Consider the following 22,173-nt stretch of genomic DNA (forward strand, 5'->3'; position numbering starts at 1 on the left):
TTGAAAAAATCTGAGTGAACAACATAAATGATGCTCAACTGTAAAAGCTATCAGTCGTATGGAGTAAAGAGATTGTTTAAAATGATCTAAGCCCTGTTTTCCTAAACAAAATTACAAGGGCAAATTCTAAACATGAGCTTATTTCAGTGATGATCCAGTGATTTATAAATTGGGTTGCAGATGCTCGTCATTCAATGCACTTTGTAGAAACATTTGACCAGAGATCATCGTAGATTGTAAAACACTGAGGGCAACTTAACAGCAGCAGACATCTAGCTGGTCTAGAAGTTTTGCAGTTTCTAGTTATTCATTCTTTTACCTTCAAAAGTTTCGGTAAGTGTTTTTATGCCTGCAGCTTCCATATTCATAGAGGAGGTACAACAGCACAGCATCAAAGATGAACAACAGGCCAACAGCAAAGTCAAATCCTAGGAATGTATCTTTGGGATAAAATAGTAAAGGGAAAATATGCATGTGAGGAAGAGGTATCAATATATGTCACCTTAGAGTTCCAGACCATAGTCTTAACTTTTAATATTTTGCATTAAAGTATTTTGTAGCTGAATTTTGTTTATTTTTCTGGTAAGTTTATATGTGTGCCAGTACATTAATACATATGCTACACCTATATAAATACATATACCCCAATCCTGGAAACACTGATGTACATAACATCATGCATGTGAATAGTTCTTGTTCATGGCCATAAGTGTTCACAGGGTCAGAGCTATGTACCACATATGTGGTGGTGCCTGTGGGAGGTGTGGTGGGGGTCAGCAAAACCAAGTATGGGTGGGAAGAGGGCATGGCCAAGAGTGTTGGAAGATGCTTTGATTCAGTTAATCTCCCTTAGGAGTCTCAGTTGCAAACTTATATGGGCTTTATCAAGTTGTGGCTATGTACTAAAGCTGCACTGGAGAAAAGTGCTGGGAGTAACACTGCCTTCACTCCTTTTGGGTGCATTTCCCCTTTGCATGCAAGGGAGCTCACTTGCACAAGGCAATGTAATCTATACTCCCTTCCCCATCAGTGATGAATGTGGCCCATATCCTTTAGCTGAAGATCAGTCTACTATTTTAAAGAATCATGGCACATAGAAAGTTTGAAGCCATTCCTGCAGTTACTGCTTAAATGCTGTGTGCAGACAAAACACAATCCTATTCCATTGCCTTTCATTTTGTTTCTCTTTTATGGGCTTGGGCAAAGAGCCTCTTCCACTCCCTCCCCCACCCCTGTGTCTCTGCACAACTCCGATTGGCTGGGGGGTGGGGAGTGCCACTCCAGAACAAGGACACAGAATTAACTACAGACCACCTGGGAGGGTTTAAATCAATGAGGGTTAGGGAAGGAAAGAAGCCCAGGAAGATTTGGAGCGAGAACAAAACAAGAGCAGCAGAAGTAGCAGCCCTGAGCTGGGGCAGAGACAGAGTCTGAAATAGGAAGCTGCTTGGAGGAGAGCCAGCTGCTGTACTGGTGCTTTCAAAAGGGAATTCTTACTGGAGCCAACAGGACCGCTAAGACCACCCAGCACGGCCCACCAGTTTGTGCTCACAGTGCATGCCAGCACCTACTGAACAGGCAGGTTGGGTCTGCACCAACAGAAGGAACCCTGGAATGGGGGACAGAGCCCACTGTGCCCTTGATGTTGGGAGCACGGGACCACTTGAAAGTAGAGCCTAGCCAGAGCGATGCATCCTACATCCTGACGATGGTGGATCACCACACCAAATTCCTGGTTGCTGCACCCCTCAGGGAGATCATGGTCAGAGCATCCACAGAAGCTTTCTGGCACTACTTTGCCCCGGCCTATGGCTACCTCACCAAGGTGCTCACAGACTTAGGCATGCCCTTTGAATCACAGATGTTCAAGAAATTGTGCTCCCTATCTGGCAGCCACAAGCTAAGGATGACAGCCTACCCCCAACAAGGCAGTAGCCTCTGTGCGTGAGTCAACCAGATGCTCCTAGCAGGGATGTGGCGGAGACACTGAACTTCCTGCCTGCCAGAGCTGACCTATCTGTATAACAATATGCTGCACACATCTATGGAGTATACTCTCTACTTCCTGATGTTTGGCAAGAATGGGCAGCTGCCAATACACATGACCTTGGGCATCCAACCAAGGGCCTCAGAATGAGCGTCACCAACACCTCTGTGAAGCAGGTTAGCTTGTAGCCGCGAACCTGGACCAAGCTTGAGACATAGAAATGGAGCTATAGCAAACATGTTGCTGCCGGACCATTGGTGGTAGGGAACCATTGGCAGGTCCTATTCAAGCAGCAGAGGCGCTCCAAACTGGATGCAGCCTGGTGCCACAAACTGTGCATCGTCTGTGGGATCCCATACTTCAAATGGCTCCAGTATAGAAGATTGAAGCAGTCTGCAGAGAGACTGGAGAAGGTGGTCCACCAGAATATGCTCAGGCCTTGACGCTTTTAACCCAAGCCACCAAACAGGGTAGGGGGAGCAGATCTTAGTCCCAGTAGCCGAGAGGCAGGGCTAGAAGGAGTCACTCCATTCCCATTAGTAGGGTGGCTCACATGGGGGGGGGATCCCCGGTGGAAGCACCCAACCCTTCTCCTGGCTCTGAGGCAGGGGAAAGTAGAATTAGATTGGGTGTCTCAGGGAAGAGGCCAGTGGTGCTGGAACAATTTTTATAGTGGGGGTGCTGAAGGCACCACGTATTTGGGTTGTTATTACTACTTCAAACACCCCTAGTTCCAGCATCTATGGAAGAGGCACCCAAATCTGGCCCCATGGCAGGCGAGGAGCAGAACAGGGAGGTGGGAGTACTGCAATTCTCTCAGACATTCTCAAAGATTGAATGGGGGGTTCAGCCTCCTACCCAACTGATACAGTAATGCTGAGAGTGGCCAAGCCAAGGGGCATGCCTCAGGACAGGTGTGTTTACATGGTGACTGGTGTGGGACTGGGTAAAGAGCCCTTTTGCCTTCCTTTATCCCCTCTTCCCCCCCTCCCTGCTACTCTACACAAACCTGTTTGGCTGAGTGCCACTCCAAAACAATGGTACTACAGACCACCTGGGAGGGCTTAAACCAATGAGTTGATGGTGGGGGAATGGGGAGAAATAAGCCAAGGAAGATTTGCGGAGGGAACAAAGAAAGAGCAGCAGCCAGCAGAAGCAGCAAGCCTGAGCTGAGGTAGAGACAGAGTCTGAACTAGGGAGCTGCTTGGAGGACAGTCAGCATGGCTGCATGGGTGCTTGCATCGGGGGACTCTTACAAACACAGCTTGGAGCTGACAGGTCAGCTGAGACTACACAGCAACACCCACCAGTTTGAGCTCACAAGGCATACCAGCACCAGAATGCAGAGAGATTGGACTGCCCCGGGGTGGGGTGGGGGGCCGGTTGCATGGGCCTGGGGCAGAGAGTCTGTGTGTGTCTAGCCAGATATGGGGACAGGGGCTCTGTGCTCTACCGAGGTGAGGAGGTCTGTTATCTCTAACCAGAGATCTTGCCTTGGGTTTACTCCTGGCTTTGCCTGGGTTAGATAAGTGTTGTTCTGTTGTTAAGCATGGTGCTTGATCCAGGAGTGAACTCTGACCCCTTAGGGGGCAGGGGATTGGTGTTTGTGCAGAGGTGTGCGGCTGGGACCTGCTTCCTCAACCCTAGGAATTCCTCACCTGACACTTTCCACATTCTTTTGACCAGTTTTTCACTATGACAGGAGAGACCAACTTAGCAAACTTCTCAAGTGGACAAGGAGACGTGCAGCCTGGTAGCCTGAGTAGATAAGGATCCGTCAAGGAGTCATTCCGATAGTGCATTTCAATGCTGTAGTGCCTGATTTACAGTGCCCGGAAGAAAAAGAAAGATTAGATCCTTATATCTAAGATTTCCTCTTCAGAGACACAGCCCTCTGCAAATGACAGCCTTTGTTAATGGAAATTATTGTAGAACAAATTCTTCAAGAATAGAGACCTTGGCAAAGACATTCAAAGCTCAGTGCTCCTTAGAACAGTCATGTCACTGCTAATGTCACAGGTCATGTCAGCAGGCCCTTTTGAAATCTTTAACTAAATGAAAACAGAACCAGACCCTATGTAAGGATGTCTGATTGCAATAAGCTCTAAGGGGTAGCTTGAAAACTATTGCCACCATTTAGGGAAGCAGTCACATTTATCCATTCACTTAATTTCCACCACTAAACTTAAGTGTGTTTTCTCTCTTTCTCTCTCTCATATTTCAGTCAGTTATTGGTTCTGAATGCATTTAATGCAACATTGTGAATAGGACTGCTCAGTAAAATTCATTTAAAATATAATTATATTTCACGAGGATGCTTTTCTCTCAAAAATAATCTAAGGCATTAATGAATTGGTATCTGAAAGCAAAACACATTTGGGTGCTGCAGATGTGTCAAGATACTTGCCCACTGTTTTCTTGGTAGAGTTCAAAAAACTGGCAAGCACTGTACGGTGGCAGTTTTCCATTGAAAATATTGAGCGCCATCTGTAGGGCACCAATTGTGGTGTCATGCTGTAAAAAAGAAAAATAATGCTCCCATGTAATACAGTAGTTGCTTTTAAGTGGGGTTTTGCTGCCCCTACCTCCAACAACCTTTTTTAGTTCTAGGAAGGGATAATAAAGTAAAACCCCAGTTGTGGTCTGTTTTTTATTTTTGAAAAACCTATTGCCCCCTTTGGCAAGAAAGCCCATGACAGGTTGTTGAAGGGGGGAGGAAGGAATCCAAATCTTTCCCTAGAGTAAGTCTCTTGTTTGTATGTTTACTGAGCTTGTTTATATACCACTCTAATTGTTGTATTTTAATCACTATACAGTGTCTTAAACTATAGATACTTTATAAATTGGAACAGATAAATAAATTGAGTTACACCAAGCATGAATTTGGTTACAATATGTTAAAATGAAAAATATAGATCTCATACAGCCCCTTTGCACCATTTGTAGCAGGAATGTAATCTTTTTCTTTAACATTGAAAAGTTGTTGCATCAAAATACATTGGTAACATTGCATATAAATTTCCCCCTGTATTTGCTCCTAGTACAAGTCAAATAAAGCCCATTCTGTTGAATTCCCACTAGTAAACATATCACACCAACATTTAGGAAAAATAAAGTTACTCACTGCAGAAAAGATCTGCATTTTTCTCTTGTTTGATGGTTGAGTGGCGTTTTTGATGTTTTTTAGAATAGCATTCACCAGGACACCTTAAAGAAGATGGGGGAAGAGCAATGAGGATGTTGATGAATAAAGTCTATTCAGATGGAAGCCCAAACTCAAAGATCCCAGGTATTAAACAGAAAGATCTGTTCATGAATGTACAACAGTAATTCATTTTTAGTTCACATGGAATTCAGAGCTCAACAATGGATGTTACAGAAATGAAAAAAAATATTTTGAATCCAGGATAGTTTGAGAAACAGGAGCATTAGAACCTAGGCTAGAATATGGCTGAGAATTAGGGTTACAATGCCTGCCCCTTTAGTTAGGCTGCGCTGCCTTCTCCCCAATGACGTTTTGTTCTGATAACAGCTGCACCTCAGATAAATATTTCAACCATTCACTTGCCATAACTTTGACTGTTGCCTTTTCCCTCAAGGCTTGGTTCTTGAGTCTTTTTAGCCTAGGGCCCTTTTGTGCTGTTCTCGCAATACAAAAGTGTCCTAAAGCCAGCAGAACCAGCCAGTGGAGGAATCCTTCTAGGGGCACCTACACCATTCCCTTTCCTGCTCCCAGAACAGGGGCTTGGCCAGGGTGAAGGGATGTATCTGAGGTATCCCTGCACTTTGTCGATCCCTGCCTGCTAGAATAGCCCTGGGGGCCAGCTGTCAGGCAGTGCAATTTAGAGCTGGCTTGAGGCTCTTCTAATTTACTCTATGGTTGGAACCAGTGTAGAACCAGACCCAAGAGGAGAGGGCTACCAAGGACTCTGAATCCCCTATCATCAGCTGTGCCCAGAGCTGCTTGGGGGCAGGTTTATATCTGGGCCTCAGTGAGGTCGCCATGAAGGTGTTTCCAAGGTTAACATTAAATCAGAGAAAAAAAATCAAAGCTCAATAAACAATTAGATTTAATATTGGAGAAATAGAACCTAAACCTGGTCTAGGCTGCTGTCATTCATTTAAATACTAGTAAATAAACACAACTATGACATAGCTGGCATCGCAGAGACCTGGTGGGATAATATGCATGACTGGGATATTGGTATTAAAGGGTACAGCTTGCTCAGGAAGGACAGGCAGGGAAAAAAGGAAAGAGGTGTTGCCTTACATATTAAAAATGTATACACTTGGACTGAGGTTGAGATGGAAATAGGGGACAGACTTGTTGAAAGTCTCTGGGTAGGTATAAAAGTGGTAAAAACAAGGTGATGTCATGGTAGGGGTCTACTATATACCACCTAACCAGGAAGAAGAGGTGAATGAGGCTTTTTTTAAACAACTAACAAAATCATCCAAAGCACAGGACTTGGTGGCGATAAGGGACTTCAATTACTCAGACATCTGTTGGGAAAAAAACACAGCAGGGCACAGATTATCCAATAAGTTCTTGGAATGTATTGGAGACAATTTTTTATTTCAGAAGGTGGAGAAAGCTACTAGGGGAAAGGTTGTTCTAGATTTGATTTTGACAAATAGAGAGGAACTGATTGAGAATTTGAAAGTGGAAGGCAGCTTGGGTGAAAGTGGTCATGAAATGATAAAAGAACAGGAGTTCTGTACAACCCACTTCACCATATGCTTATGCTCAAATAAATTTGTTAGTCTCTAAGGTGCCACAAGTACTCCTGTTCTTTTTGCGGATACAGACTAACACGGCTGCTACTCTGAAACATGAAATGATAGAGTTCATGATTCTAAGGAGTGGTAGGAGGGAGAACAGCAAAATAAAGACAATGGATTTCAAGAAGGCAGACTTTAGCAAACTCAGGGAGTTGGTAGCTAAGATCCCAATGGGAAGCAAGTCTAAGGGGAAAAACAATTGAAGATAGTTGGCAGTTTTTCAAAGAGACACTATTAAGGGCTCCATAGCAAACTATCCCACTGTGTAGGAAAGATAGGAAGTATGGCAAGAGACCACCTGGCTTAACCAGGAGATCTTCAATGATCTAAAAATCAAAAAAAGTCCTACAAAAGTGAAAACTAGATCAAATTATGAAGGATGAATATAAACAAATAACACAAATATGTAGGAACAAAATTAGAAAGGCCAAGGCACAAAACGAGATCAAACTAGCTAGAGACATAAAGCGTAACAAGAAAACATTCTACAAATACATTAGAAGCAAGAGGAAGACCAAGGACAGGGTAGGCCCATCACTCAATGAGAGGGGGAAAATAACAGAAAATGTGGAAATGGCAGAAGTGCTTAATGACTTCTTTGTTTTGGTTTTCACCAAGAAGGTTGGTGGTGACTAGCATAGTGAATACCAGTGAAACATAGTGAATACCAGTCTAACATAGTGAATACCAGTGAAAAATGAGGTAGGATCAGAAGAGGCTAAAATAGGGAAAGAACAAGTTAAAAATTAGACAATTTAGATATCTTCAAGTCACCAGGGCCTGATGAAATGCATCCTAGAATACTCAAGGAGCTGACTGAGGAGATATCTGAGCCATTAGCAATTATCTTTGAAAAGTAATTGAAGACGGGAGAGATTCCAGAAGACTGGAAAAGGGCAAATGTACTGCTAATCTATAAAAGGGAAATAAGGAGAACCTGGGGAATTAAAGACCAGTCTAGCTTAACTTCTGTAACCCAAAAGATAATGGTGCAAATAATTAAGCAACCAATTTGCAAACATCTAGAAGATAATAAGGTGATAAGTAACAGTCACCATGGATTTGTCAAGAACAAATGGTGTCAAACCAACCTGATAGCTTTCTTTGGCAGGGTAACAAGCTTTGTGGATGGGGGGAAGTGGTAGACGTGATATATCTTGACTTTAGTAAAGCTTTTGATACTGTCTTGCATGACCTGCTCATAAACAAACTAGGGAAATACAACCTAGATGGAGCTACTATAAGGTGAGTGAAAAACTCATTGGAAAACCATTCCCAGAGAGTAATCATCAGTGGTTCACAGTCACGCTGGAAGGATGTAACAAGTGGGGTCCCACAGGGATCAGTTCTGGGTCCAGTTCTGTTCAATATCTTCATTGATGATTTAGATAATGGCATAGCGAGTACACTTATAACGTTTGTGGACAATACCAAGCTGGGAGGGGTTGCAAGTGCTTTGGAGAATAGGATTAAAATTCAAAATGATCTGGACAAACTGGAGAAATGGTCTGAAATAAATAGGATGAAATTCAATACGGACAAATGCAAAGTGCTCCATTTAGGAAGGAACAATCAGTTGCACACTTACAAAATGGGAAATGACTGCCTAGGAAGGAGTACGGCAGAAAAGGATCTGGGGGTCATAGTGGATCACAAGCTAAATATGAGTCAACAGTGTAATGCTGTTGCAAAAAAAGTGAGCATCATTCTGGGATGTATTAGCAGGAGTCTTGTAAGCAAGACATGAGAAGTAATTCTTCCGCTCTACTCTGCACTGATTAGGCCTCAACTGGAGTATTGTGTCCAGTTCTGGGCACCACATTTCAGGAAAGATGTGGGTAAATTGGAGAAAGTCCAGAGAAGAGTGACAAAAATGATTAAAGGTCTAGAAAACATGACCTATGGGGGAAGATTGAAAAAATTGGGTTTGTTTAGTCTGGAAAAGAGAAGGACTGAGAGACATAACAGTTTTCAAGTACGTAAAAGGTGGTTACAAGGAGGAGGGAGAAAAAATTTTTTTTTAACCTTTGAGGATAGGAGAAGAAGCAATGGGCTTAAATTGCTGCAAGGGAGGTTTAGGTTGGGCATTGGAAAAACTTCCTAACTGTCAGGGTGGTTAAGCACTGGAATAAATTGTTTAGGGAGGTTGTGAACTCTCCATCATTGGGGATTTTTAAGAGCAGGTTAGACAAACACCCATCAGGGATGGTCTAGATAATACTTAGTCCTGCCATTAGGCAGGGGACTGGACAGATGACCTCTCAAGGTTCCTTCCAGTCCTGTGATTATATGTCAGACTCAGGTCAGAATGACCTTGAATCTTCTGCTGGGATTTCTGCAACCAACTCTGAAACTTGAACTAGGGTAACCAAAGACATTTCTACATTTAGGAAACGTACAGTTAGGATATCCCAGGGATCATGCAAATACCAGTGTTAAAAATACATTTTTAAATGTTTATTACTGTGTCCAGGTATATTTAGAAACACACTGTAGTGCCATTTCAACAAGGAGCTTTGCATGAATAAGGAGACTGGATTTGTTGTATAGTATCACTCCTCCCTTTTCAGTGCTGTGCAATATTTTATTTACCTCCCTGTAGTCGTGATTTGTCTTTTGTTTTGTATATCCCAAAGAGTGACTGTAAGGACAATGCTGCCAGCTCCTTCATCTTCTTCATTACATATTGGGAAGCCCATTCAGGGAGAGTATAATTGTGAATACTCTATCATAAAAAAGGAAAGTGAACATTATTTTTTCTCCCATTCATTTTCTGTCCCCCAGTCCACCCTTACACTGTTGCCTTTGGACTCCCTGTGGCTTTCTCCCAGTTCCTTTGTTGTGTGGCTTCATTTCCTGGTATCTCCCCCAGAACACCCTTTTAGGGAGGTTCCTCATCATGGAGGGGGCCCCAATGGAAATGTAATTCTTTCTCTTACTGCAGTCGCTTTCCTTCTTGGTTTCTGCTAGTGTGTGGGTTTGGAGAGGAAGATGCATGTCCTGCCTGGCCAACTCACTCCTGCCCCTTCTCTAACACTGGATCTGCAAGGCATAATCTAGCTCTTCGTGGGGAACTCTCATCTCCTGACTCCCAGTTCCTGCTCTAACCACTAGACAATGCTGCTACCTCTTATTTTCAACTTCCAGGTAAGTATTTATATACTTATAAGGAGTTGTTCTAAAGAAAATACTTCACTTTTTCTATTAGCAAAAATCATTATGAGCTTCTCAGCATGCTTGAGTAACTACAGTAACACACTGGGTTGTACAGAAAGGGAAATAATATAAGGAGATGGATTTTAGTGTCCTGTTTTAAAGGGATGATAAATAACAGGGATGAATGAAGATTAGTTTTCTAAATTGTAAACTATGATTTGAGAATATCCTTTTCTAATGCACTAAATTATGCTTCATTATCATTCACCATTCTTCAAACGGTGCTGAAAAGAAACCAAGCCCAGGGCAGAACAGAAGGTCAGTCATTACTGTGTTTGCTTGAAACCAAATTGCTGTGTTTAACTGAATCAGATCTTCAGGATTAGTCTCCCTCTTGCTTTCTCTTTTAAATACCTCACAAAGCAGAGTATCGTATGTATTCCAGGTTTTGAACTTATTCAGTTGTTTGAGACTGTCCACGTCATATCCTGTGTTAGCTGCCATAGTTTTTAAAAACCCCTGAAAGACAAAAACAAAAGGAATAACGAATGCCTCAATACACTTAGATACATGTTCATGTGGACTCATAGGCCCTGATCCTGCAAACTCTTACATGTGTGCTTAACTTTACACATGTGAATAGTCCTAATGTAAGGTTGCAATGTATGGGGCAAAGAATGTAGTGAATGTGAGAATTTCAATCCAGGAGGGGGATCAGCTCTTTGAAATAGCCTGAAATACCATTTCAGCTTTGGGGTTCTGGATAATTAAATGAATCACATGAGACACAATCTAAATGTCACCAGGATGTGTATGTACACTGTAGCTGGCAGCCAGGTGACCTCTACATCTCTAGGAATGACTTTGGAAAACTTTCAAAACTGAGCAATCCTGCACCTTGCCTCTGGACTACCAGAATGGGAACCAGTTTGAGAGCCACAGTCCTAGACTACCAGTTCTGTGAAAATTAAGCATAATTACATTGGAGTAAAATGAATGTGAAATATGGAAGCCCCACTATATCCCGCCCTCCTTGTGAATGATTTGTATCAATTTGACTTTATAAAAAAAGTACCCGCAATGTACTCTTTGTGAGAGTTGTCTTTCCTTCTAACCCCTAGGGGCCTGAAATTGCCTGAGGTTATGCAGGGCTCTGCCTTCCTTCTCTTTTTGCAATAACCTATTTATGTACCATTTCCAGAGACCATTTGTGAAGCCCTGCTCATGGTAGGCCTGGTCTATATGTCTCTCAGGCAGGTGAAAAATCCAACCCCCCAGAGACCTGGCTATACCGACCTAGCCCTTGGTATAGATCAGCACTAGGTCGATGGAAGAATTCTTTCATCAACCTAGCGCTGGTCTACACCGGGGTTAGGTTGGTACAGCTAGGTCTCACGGGGTGGGGGGCAGGCTTTGTCTCATCCATGAGAGATGTAACCATACCAAAGTCTAAAATAGGAATTTACCAGGCTTTACTGTGCACTTATTCATGTAAGGGTTTCACAACTGGTTCCGCAGGGACCCTTGCTCTGTGCTCCTGCAGGGGGTGTAAGGGGACTCTAAGCCACTTTATGCCTATGTGTTCTTCACCTGAACCATGTATAACAGTGTGGAAGAGGGAGTAGTGGCGGTCAGGCTGTTACTTCCCCTCCCATGCAGTTGGCTATGGGAATGGGTGACGCTGGCCAGCACAGCAGTTGGTGAAGAGTGGGAAGTAAGCTGCACAAGGAAAAAGTCAGGCACAGCTTGCTTTCCCCCATAAAACAAAGGAGAAGCAGGAACTGACTAGTGACACTGAGGCAGCACAACTAGGCACTGCTTCAGCAGGCTACCCAATGTAGCGGTGGCTACTTCATAGACTGTGATGTTCAAGGCCTGTTCACCCTATTTACTTATTGCCTGCTACAGCCTCTGTAGCAGGAAAAGTTGGGGGGTATTTGGGTGAAGAGGTGTGTCAAGGCCAAAGCAGAAACACTGCTCAACTTTGGGTGAGAGGTTGCAAATAAATAGCATTGTAATGAAACTTGCACAAGTGGAAATGCTTGAGTTGTTTTTACATTGGTTTTGCATTGCAACAGTCACATCTTGAGGTCTTTATTTCTCCTCAGTTTCAGCAGAGTAATCGCATCTGTATGATTGGTTTTGTGCTACAATGTAGTGCAGGAAATTACTGCCTCTGGAATATTTTCAGTCTCTTTTGACTATTTATCACATATTAAATATAACTCAAATAGCCTGAGCTAGTTAGTGATACATTCACATCTAAAAATTAAAATTAAAATAAAACTCAAGTTAAAATATATATTTGAGACTTGTTCAGAGTTCAAGTATATTATATTTTTATAGTAATATTAGCCTGTCTTGTGGTAATTTTATTTTGAAGAGGCTGTTGTTCCTTGGGAGACAGTAACAGAATTTCAGTAAATGGAAACAATCCAATGTCACAATCCCTTAAATTTACATTCTTTCCTTTTTGTTTTACCATATAGGGTTGCAACTTGTTTTGTAATTGCCATGATGCCTGGGTTTCATTCTGAAGTTCATCAAAACATGGACAGTTAGAAGAAGGAAAGTGGAGCATCTGAAATAAAAAAAAGTTAAACTTGTCAAGTGGGCAGGAACTTTGAATGGGATCCACACAGGGACTTAGGTGTTGCAAAGCTGGGAATCACAGCGCCTAACTTTCAGGTGCCTAGAAAATAACAGGAACAACACTGGGATCCACAAAGCCTAAGAAAGGCATCTAAGCTCCCTATCCAGTGAAGGAGAGAGGCAGACTCCTTAGACTGCAATCCACAAAAGCCAGCATGGCTAGGTGGGGAGCTGCCCAAGCTAGCCAATTGCAGATGCTGATGACAGGGATGTGTGCTAAGCACTGCCCATCTCTCTGAGTTAGGTGCCTAAGTCCAGGCTGAAGGGAGGCATGTATCTTTGCTTAGCAATCCATGAATGGGAATCAGCCACATGGAGTCAGGCAGCTGAAGTGCCTAAGCCACTTCTTGAGGCACTGAGTGAGGCACCTGCCTTGCTCTACAACACGACAGAGAAGGAGGTGGTGTGGGTGCCCACTTGATAGCTTTTTGCCCGGTGGTTAAAGCACTCACATGGGATCTGTGAGATCCAGGTTCGACTCCCCCTTCTCTGCCAGAGAGGGAGAAAAGATATGATCAGGGATCTCCCCACTCTCAGGTACATTGTCCAGCCCCATAGTTATGGGATATTCTGATTTAGGGCTCCTTCAGTCTTTCCTGTGGAAGCTGTTGCACTATGGGTAAATAATGAAAGAGTGACTGGAGCACAGGGTCTGGACCTGGAGTTTCTCATCTCCTAGGTGGTGCCCTAATCACTGACCTACAGCTTCATTCTCTCTCTCTCTCTCGCCCAGTTAGTGTTCCATTGTGGATAGGTACTTAAACAGTCTGGAGCTTAAGCACCTAAATACCTTGGTGGGTCTGGACCATTGTCACCATCTATCTTACCCAACTTAGCTTCATCTGTCACTGTGGTGTCTAACCGTTGTGGGTCAGATTCATGGACATGCTGCAGCTGCTTTGTGCCAATCCATTGGTGCAAGTTGTTCATACACTTGGTGAATTTGGGCAGTGGAAGATTTTGCTGGCATGTCCAGGAAGCTGTTAATCTAGCTGATTCCTGGCTGTCAGAATGACCCTCTTAAGCTGCTGTGTATATCTTAGAATTGCTCGAGAACTGGCCCAGTTCCCAGGATCCACAGTGTAAAGGCATTTGAAACTCCTTTTTTCCTCACTTCTCAGCTCCTGAGTCACACCAAATGCAGCCCAGTGCTGGAAACGGCATACGAGACAGCTGAAAGTTTGATTTCTCAGTCCAAATCCTGCTCTCCGATTCATGTGTAAAATATGGCATTTTTTCAGTGGAGCCACAATAACCTGGTACCTGTTTTGCCATTGAGTATTCTTGGGAATAAACAAGAGACAGAAGTGAACTGTGCTCCTAAATATTGAAAGGGTGCCTATGTAATAGCATCATTACTGCTTAATACGCCATGTGTGAAATTCATCCCTATTCAAAGAATCTGCACAACCCATGCATCACTTCACTCCTGCTTAAGCCCAACTTTGATGGCTTAAGTGGGACTTAAGTGTCGCGTGTCTTGTATTGGCCTTTTCTGACCTAATGTGAATTTCACTCCCGGTAAATTGGGCAGAATGCACCTCTAGTGCTTCCCCCTGGACGTAGGCCTTCCTCACTGAAGCAGATACTAGCAGAGAGGAGTTAACGCTTTAAATTGGAAATATTGCATGACCTCCAGAGTGTGTGTTCTTCTGCAATAGCGGCATACCTTGGAGGTTCAAGGCTAAGATGGAAGGCTTTGGAATGTTGTTTTTTATTACATCATAACAAATACTCCTTTTGCTGTATAGCTTAATTACTACCCTTTGGGTGTTATTACTTAAGCCACTCCCTTTGGTTTCATTAAGTAGTACACAGTGCTGCTACCTGTCGGTTCTTAATGGATCACAAGAAAATAATCTGTGACCAGGTTAATTCCCCCATCTGGGAAAGTTGCAGAGCTGACAGGGAAGAAGAGCACTCATGCAAATGACGTTGCCTCCTCCCGCAGCTCCCTTTCCTTTTAAAGTGGTGACTCAGAGGGTTTGGAGGTTTGGTTTGGATAAACATCTGACAGGTCTGATGCTTATCAAAACCACTTTCAAGCCCTTCCCACCTGAAAACCTCCCTTCCTCTTGCTTCATTGGAGGGCAGAATGAAGGTTCAAGCTGAGTCACATTATGTCTGATCCAGTTTGCTTGAAGCACCCCCCCCATCTCACTTTCACACATGGCTTTAGAATGGCGTAATGCTCATGAACATCTCTGGAGTAGACAGGCATGGTGGCCTAATGACTGTGACCCATCCTCTGATGACCTTGATGACATGGCGGGTGGTGGTTTTATTGATCCTTGTTTCTGTTTCCTCAAAGCACTGGAGGTAGCATGAGGAATGAAGCCCTTTCTGTCCCTGCTCTCTGCAGCTTTGGTTCTTGTTAAATCTTTGGCCTGCACAGTGCCTCGTTGCAGCAGCACCCCCTGGCTGACAGATCTGTACCTGAGTCAGTCAGAAAGAGTTGTTTATGCCATAGCTTCTACCTGCCCTATCATTTCTTAGATACATTCACTTGGTTTGTATGCTTCTCAGGGTTGGTTCTGTCTTTCAATTATGTGTTTATACAGCACCTAGCACAATGGGGCACCAATCTATGACTGAGGCTCCTGGGTGCTACTGCAGTATAAATTAGTAATAACCACAGAGAGATCGTTACAGTTTTGATGTAAACTTCTCTCCTTGGCTGACCTCAGGATCAAACCTGTCAGGCAGGGAAGAATTCAAAGCAAATTTAAACTTGAAACCACCTTAAAGGTCTGTCTGTCTGAAAGAAAGAACCAGCCCCCATGAAAAGATTTTAGTGGAACTTCCTCAGCTTCATTCCTGACAGGATAATGTCAGAGCTTCCCTGTGGAGGAGACGGTGATGAGGAATGCATGTCAGCTGTTCAGTCCCTGTTTACTTTCATGCAACAATTATGGCTGGGCCTGCATGACTGCATGTGGCACTTTTATAGCCCACCAGCTATGGAAGGTGTTTTCTGTTGGATTGAACATGTTGAGGGGAGAGTTACGTTCTCATCTCCTAATTCGTGTTCCTACTGAAAAATCTGATCAGAGGTGGAAAGTTCCCAATTGGTACTCACATGGTCTTGTGATAGTGGCATAGTGTGAACCGGGATGGGTTGCCAAAGGATCTGGGGATTCCAGATCTGATTGGCCACTGGGGGGAAGAGTCCGGCGAGATATACCTGAGCGCTCATAATGGTTCGATCATAGTCTGTGCTTTGAATGAAAATCTGAAAGTAAAATGACAAAAATAATTTTTTCCTAATAATTAACAACAATGATCCAAATTCCCATTCTATGCTTCCCTCTTTTCCTTTCTCCTGTTTTGCATAAATCACAAAAGGTGAAATTCACCCTTGTGCAGAGGGCTAGCGGTAGATTAGTCACACTTAAGTCCTGTTTCTAGGACTCTACTTCATCAGTCTAAATGGAATTTCTCAAAGGCACCTTTCACCTTGGAATCTAAACACAGAAAAAATTATGAAGAAGCACTAAAATCTAGATTAAAAAAAAACATTTATCCGTTCCTCTGAGATACAAGCATGTATAGGCATAGGAGGTGGAACTAGGGATGCAGGGGTACTGCAGCATCCCCTGACTTGAAGTGGTTTCTATTATATACAGGGTTTACAGTTTGGTTTGGAACCCCTACTATAAAAATCGTTCCAGCACCTCTGTGTATAGGTTTGTATGTTTAAGGTGTGTTTTAAATTACTCCTGTGTGCCATTTCCGGGGCAAGGTTGACAGTTTACACATGGTATTTGCTGTGGCTGCCTTCATTCCCTTGCACATCATAGTTCACAGTATACCCTATTACTTCCATTATATACATTTTTCTCAAGAAGAATTTTCTCAGATAACAGGACCCTGATAAGGATATCATCTGAGTATCAGCCATTTCAGTCGTGCTTAGAGCATTTCTCATCTTCAGCCTCATCCATTAGCCCAGTGGGGCAGGATTTTAGGGAAATGTGGGACTGTAATGCAGTTTCCCGCCCTCTCTTGTGACTTTCTGAAATTCTGTTAATCCTTTATATGATATGCTGTGTGGCCAGAATTTTCAAATTTAGGTGCTTAACATTAGGCTCCTTAATTTATATTTATGCAGCTAATTAAGTGGCCTGATTTTCAAAAATGCTGAAATTTTGTTAACCTTATCTCTTGCTTTAATATGGTGGGTTGATTTTTTTGACCCAGAAGTACAAGTTTCACAGTCCAATGGTGCAAGAGAAATTTCCTTCACACAAATTCTGATGCTTACCTCATGCCGGTTGTATGTGGCATTCAGGAAGTTTGAGTATCTTTTCCGCATATACTGTCCAAGCTCATATTGTTGCTGCATTCCAATCTGTGTGGACAGCAGTACAGGTGAGTGTCAGTTTAAGGTGGTTGTGAAACTTTAATACAGCTTTCCTTTCCACTCTTCCTTCTGTCTTCAGTGAATTTTTCCAGTGATCATTAACCATTTTTATGCCATATTGTATGCTTTGTGCATGTTTACATCTTGTTTTTCAACGGGAAAGTTCAATTATATCCATAAACTAGTCTCAGTATATTAGGACACTATACTTTCTAAGATACTGAGGGTGTTACGTCATAGTTCATGTCCTGCTGGGAGAGATGGATTATACTGTCACTTAGATTCTACTCTCACTTAGAGCTTTCACACTGATGTAACTTCAGCAGAGTTATTCCTGATTTACACTGTGGGGTGTGTGAAGAGAATCATGCCCATTAAGTTGAGTGATCAGTTAGTGTCAAATGAGTATGTTTCTTTATGTGATCCAAATACTTATGAAGAAAATGATTGGCTTATTCATAGCAACTCATTGTTACTAAATTATTGATCTGACTCCTGAGTTTGTAGATTGATTCTCATCCCTTTAATTACATTCTGCCAACTTGTATTTGGTTTAACAGCAGCTGCTAACATGTCTTGGAGTGGTATTTTATCTGTTCTATTAGATCTCTCCAAGGCTGTGGGTAGGATCCCTTAACCTTTAGCAGCCAAAAAAGCACTTTTATTGATATCCACAAAAAAATTTCACATACTAAGAATAAAATATAATGAATGGAACATTTAAAAATTATTAATAAAAATAAATTAGAGCAGCTTTCTACAAGCTAAGACAAACGTTTTTTCTTGTTTTAAATGGATTACCAACACAAATACAGGTCTAACTGGCATGCTTTTTTAAAATTTAAATGGCCTCTTATCTTAATGCAGCCACATCATCAGGAAGGTGTGCAATACCTTCCCCCCAGGCTGAGAGTCACATCTCTACCTATAAAGAGCCAGATTGAATTTAACACCTACTGGTGAAATATCACTGCACTAAAGGTTTAATTTATGAATTACACCTACCTGGTTAGTTGCTAATATTTTTCAATCACAGATCAGACACCTGCATAATTTTTATTGCATTAATGTTCTCATTTCTGTGAAAAGCCAACAAACCTTGGTAAGCTGTCCAAATCCCTGTGGCCATTTGCTTTCTTTGTGTAGATCGGTTGGAAAGTTTTGAATTGGAGTTCGGTCACCATGTCGAAAAATCTAGTGAGATGAATCAAAGACCGAATTAATTCCCTTTGGGTTTCCTTTTTACTTGTCTGGAAGACTAGCATATCATTTTAGTCCTAGCACCTCTTGGGCAATCCAAAGAACTGGAGAGTCTGCAGAAACACAAGTCAACGCATCAAGTCGGATTGAAGTATATATTAAGATATTGGGGTATCATTCCAATGCCCACTGAACTGTGAATGGGAAGAGTCTGATGATTTTTCCCACATAGGACATAAAAGTATATTGGCCAAAATTTTGAACCTGAATTCCAGAGGTAGGCTTCGAAAGTCATATTTGGACACCTAAACAAGCGGCCTGATTGACTTGTGAATGCTCACCTCTGAAAACCAGACCATAGATTCAGGGGCCTAAATATGGATTTAGGTTCTTAGCTTTGACATCCAAGTTTGAAAGAGTTGGCCGTTGATTTGTTAGTAATATAATTTAGAATATTATTTCCATGTATTGCAATTGAAGTCTAATCCTGTGATACTTCCTTTCCATTTTCACAGTCATTCCAATGTGGTCACATTATATAAAAAGATATCACTACCTTAGTAAATATCTACTGACTGCTATTCCCCCCTCCCCTTGCCCCCCCCCATACACACTCTTGCATAAGGGCAAGGCACAATCTGGCTCCATTGCATCTAGATCCTAAAATATGTTATCTCAATGTTACCTCCTGTTTTGGTCTCCTCAGATGATAGGACTGTTTTTAAAAGTTTGAATTCAAGAATTTGTTTCCATTAACCCTGAAAACAGGGGGTATTGAATTTTTTGTCCTTTACATATGTCTGAAATGACTGGTGTGCCATGTAAATCTGATTGATTTAAGAAGGTACCCACCTAGATTTTGGGTGGACTTGGAGTGAAATCCTGGCTCTTTGAAGTCATTGGGAGTTTTGCTACTAACTTCAACGGGACCAGAATTTTGCCGTGAGAGTTTGGTCCGTCTGATAAGCAGAACACATGAGCGACTGTGCATGCACATGCAAGGCAAGTGGCGACATGAGTCATGCATCAGAGGGCAGATATGATTGCTTTTGTGGTCCTTTTATTCCAGGGTACAAAGAAAATGCCAGCCCTACACATTCTGTTTTAAATAGCTCTGAATAACTGAATTTCTCTCATCACAAAAATGCCCTCCCACCCCAATGCCCCCTCCCCCCCATTTTATCCTGTACACTTTTTAAAATAATTTCAGACTCATTCCCTGACTTTGCCTTTGCAGTACTGTGGACTGAATGCCTCTTTGAGAATAAATGCATCACACTTCCACAATGCAATTTGATTTTGCAAACAGTTTCATTGTAAATAATACTTTCCACTGCAAGTGCACCTTTCATCCCAGAAGCTCACAAAAATTTACAAATATTAATTAAGTCCCCCAGTACCTGCTGTGAGGTGTATTATTATTATTTATATTCACTTTACAGATGGTAAACTAAAGCATGCAGCTTTTAACCACTCCCCTAAAAGTGCCAATTACCATGCCCACCTTCCTGGTAGCCCTCAGTACCAATATGCACAAACAGCAGGTGGTAAGGTGAGTGTTAAAAATAAAGAAAAGCTGCCAGTCCTTTAAGGTGAATGTAACTGTATTTTTACCAATTCAGAGTTCATCTTGCTAGAGTAGATGTCCCGACTAACACCTAAAGCAGCATAAGGAAGCTTTCTGTAAGGTGCTAATGTTATCAACAACACATAATCCTAAATTCCTGAACTCAGGTGTTGGGATGTAAGCAAAGGAGAATCTGATTTTCAATATAATGTATATTATTCAATATAATGTATACTACATATATTTATATATAATTTTTAATTCCACACATTTTTTGTTACTGATTTAAAATCTCAAAACAGTGTTTTTAATCCCTTCTCAGGGCACCTCTAATGACAAGATAATTAAGTAAAGAGCTGTGTTCCCTGATGATTAAATCAAGTGGACAGGGTGGGAGGGAATGAGGGACCTGCTGGGGGGATGGGGAAGAAAAGTCGCTTGTTTCTTTGGCCACATTTTTGTCAAGTTGATATACCACAAGTCTCTTGTGGGATTAATTTGCTCTTTTGAAGAAGCTGATGCCTTTGCTAAGAATGAAGATTAAATTCCCAATTAAAAGTCAACTATGCAATTTGCATGCGCCCACAATATAACTTCATAGCAAGATACTTTTTTCTAATTTTAAGTACATGGAAGTTGCCCAGACCAACTCCCATTGAAGTCAGTCGAAAGATTTCTGTAGACTTCAATGATTGTTGGCTCGAGCCCTTGATACAGAAGCGTGCCTTATTTGTTAATTAGTAGAAAGACACTAAAATCATGGTAGATTTGTAATAGTAGCACTCAGCATCCTGTACTCTGTATGCAACATAACTTCTTGCATACTCTTCAGTTCCAATTCTCTCATTCAAGAGCATTTATCGTGCTGAGTAAAACAGCATTGTAGCTCTGTCTGGGTGGGTAAAGAGTGGGAATGTGCATGGAATTTTTTTAAGATGAAAACATATAAACCAGCATCCTTTCTGTTCGGTATAGATTAAAGAAACCTTTTTTCAGAAGAGGAGGGATTTGCCCTCTTCTAAAAAGTGCCATGGCTTCTTTAAGTCCACACAAAGCAGAAAAGACCTTGGTTTGTATGTCTTCATCCAAAGATCATTGCATAGTATAAACTTTATGTAACTCCATTTCTCTGTATTGGAAGGGTGAAGAGCTGAATAAAGACTACTGAGGCCTAAGCCCATGGTTCTAGGAAATACATGTGACTGAGCTTCCCAAGCATCTGAGGTCTGCTTGAGTTCAAGCCCCAAATGTGGTGTGCTACTTTTGAAACTTACCTTGCTCAGGTTGGGAGAGGGGATTGAAGTTGATATCTTTCGCACTAAAGGCATGAATTGCTATTGGTGGATCTAAAGGACTAACCACTCTAAGTAGGCAGCTATAACAAACTCATAAACCTCAACTGTGGTCCAAGATCCAGGTGCTCCTTGCGCTATAAATGTGTATTTCAAAGTTGACACTTAGACCTTTTACCTCTTGTTAAAATGGAGCTGTTACTTCCAGTTAAGTTTAAAGCAAACCCATGTTGTAGCAACTTGGAGCTTTCTTAGTTTCACCTGGCAGTTCAGTAGAGAATGGCAGGATGAAAGGGGAAAAAAGAGAGAAGGGATTGTGTGATGGCAAGAGTAGCTTTTTGTACTGGTGACACTGGGAAACAGAAAAAGGCAGAGCGGGGAGGAGATAAGGAGATGGCACAAAATGAGAGCAGTTTCCCTTGATAAATGTGTTCACTTCAGCATCATTAATTCAAATATTTTACTCAACCAGTCCTCAGGGAGGGAGGTAGTGTTTTATGAAAGCATACATCGGTGTTCTTTCATTTGTGTCATATGCTATGTTCATTGACTGCATAGGTGTTCATTGTGGTTTTGTTTTCATCCAGCTTCAGTTTAATGCCTTTATGCAACACAGAATTTGGTTTGTGTATTTTACTGCTTCTGAGCTTTGCAGATATTGGGGAGAGTGGGAGAGAGATTTCCAAAGGCACAAATGGCAGTTAGGCATCTAATACCCATTGGAAGTCCGTGGAAGTTAAGTGCCTAACTGGCATTTATGCCTTTGGACATCTCCCCCATGGTTTAGACTAGAAACCCCAATGTCCTCTCCTGATCTTGGGGTCATGGTGAGTTACTCCAGTCATCTCTGAATTATGTTTTCTTGAGTTTCAAACAGGTTGAACTTGAAATGTGTCTGTAACACCATCCAGAACATATTACCAATCAACAAGTTTCTGGCAATTAAGTTAGCCCATGTCACAACAGAGGAGGAGGTTGAGTATGTAGGTTTAATCAAAACAAATTGCCTCCCAATATTGTGTTTGAACAATATTTATAAGCAGGGTCTCCTTCCCTTTTGTCCTTTTCCTATCTCTTCCTTGCCTGATTTTTCCTTATCTTGTTTCCATCTCTCCAGAGATGAGCCCAAGCTAAAACCCTGTATTCGAATGACTCCATCAAGTTTGTAGAAGTT

At 42.0% G+C, this 22,173-nt stretch overlaps 1 protein-coding gene across 1 annotated transcript; it reads right to left on the reverse strand.

Moving 5' to 3' along the window:
* Window positions 1-321: 321 nt before the first annotated feature.
* Window positions 322-19,769, reverse strand: LOC311516773 (prostatic acid phosphatase-like; the record flags this gene model as incomplete). Its single annotated transcript, XM_084621111.1, has 11 exons — window positions 322-440; window positions 3,651-3,801; window positions 4,391-4,501; window positions 5,112-5,194; window positions 9,362-9,494; window positions 10,340-10,444; window positions 12,408-12,506; window positions 15,657-15,809; window positions 16,842-16,928; window positions 18,039-18,134; window positions 19,755-19,769. 11 exons carry the CDS (start codon window positions 19,767-19,769, stop codon window positions 322-324), a joined length of 1,152 nt encoding a protein of 383 aa, XP_084477237.1.
* Window positions 19,770-22,173: the final 2,404 nt, after the last annotated feature.

Source organism: Lepidochelys olivacea (assembly GCF_965140295.1).
Source record: "Lepidochelys olivacea isolate rLepOli2 genome assembly, chromosome: 2".
Taxonomy (NCBI): domain Eukaryota; kingdom Metazoa; phylum Chordata; order Testudines; family Cheloniidae; genus Lepidochelys; species Lepidochelys olivacea.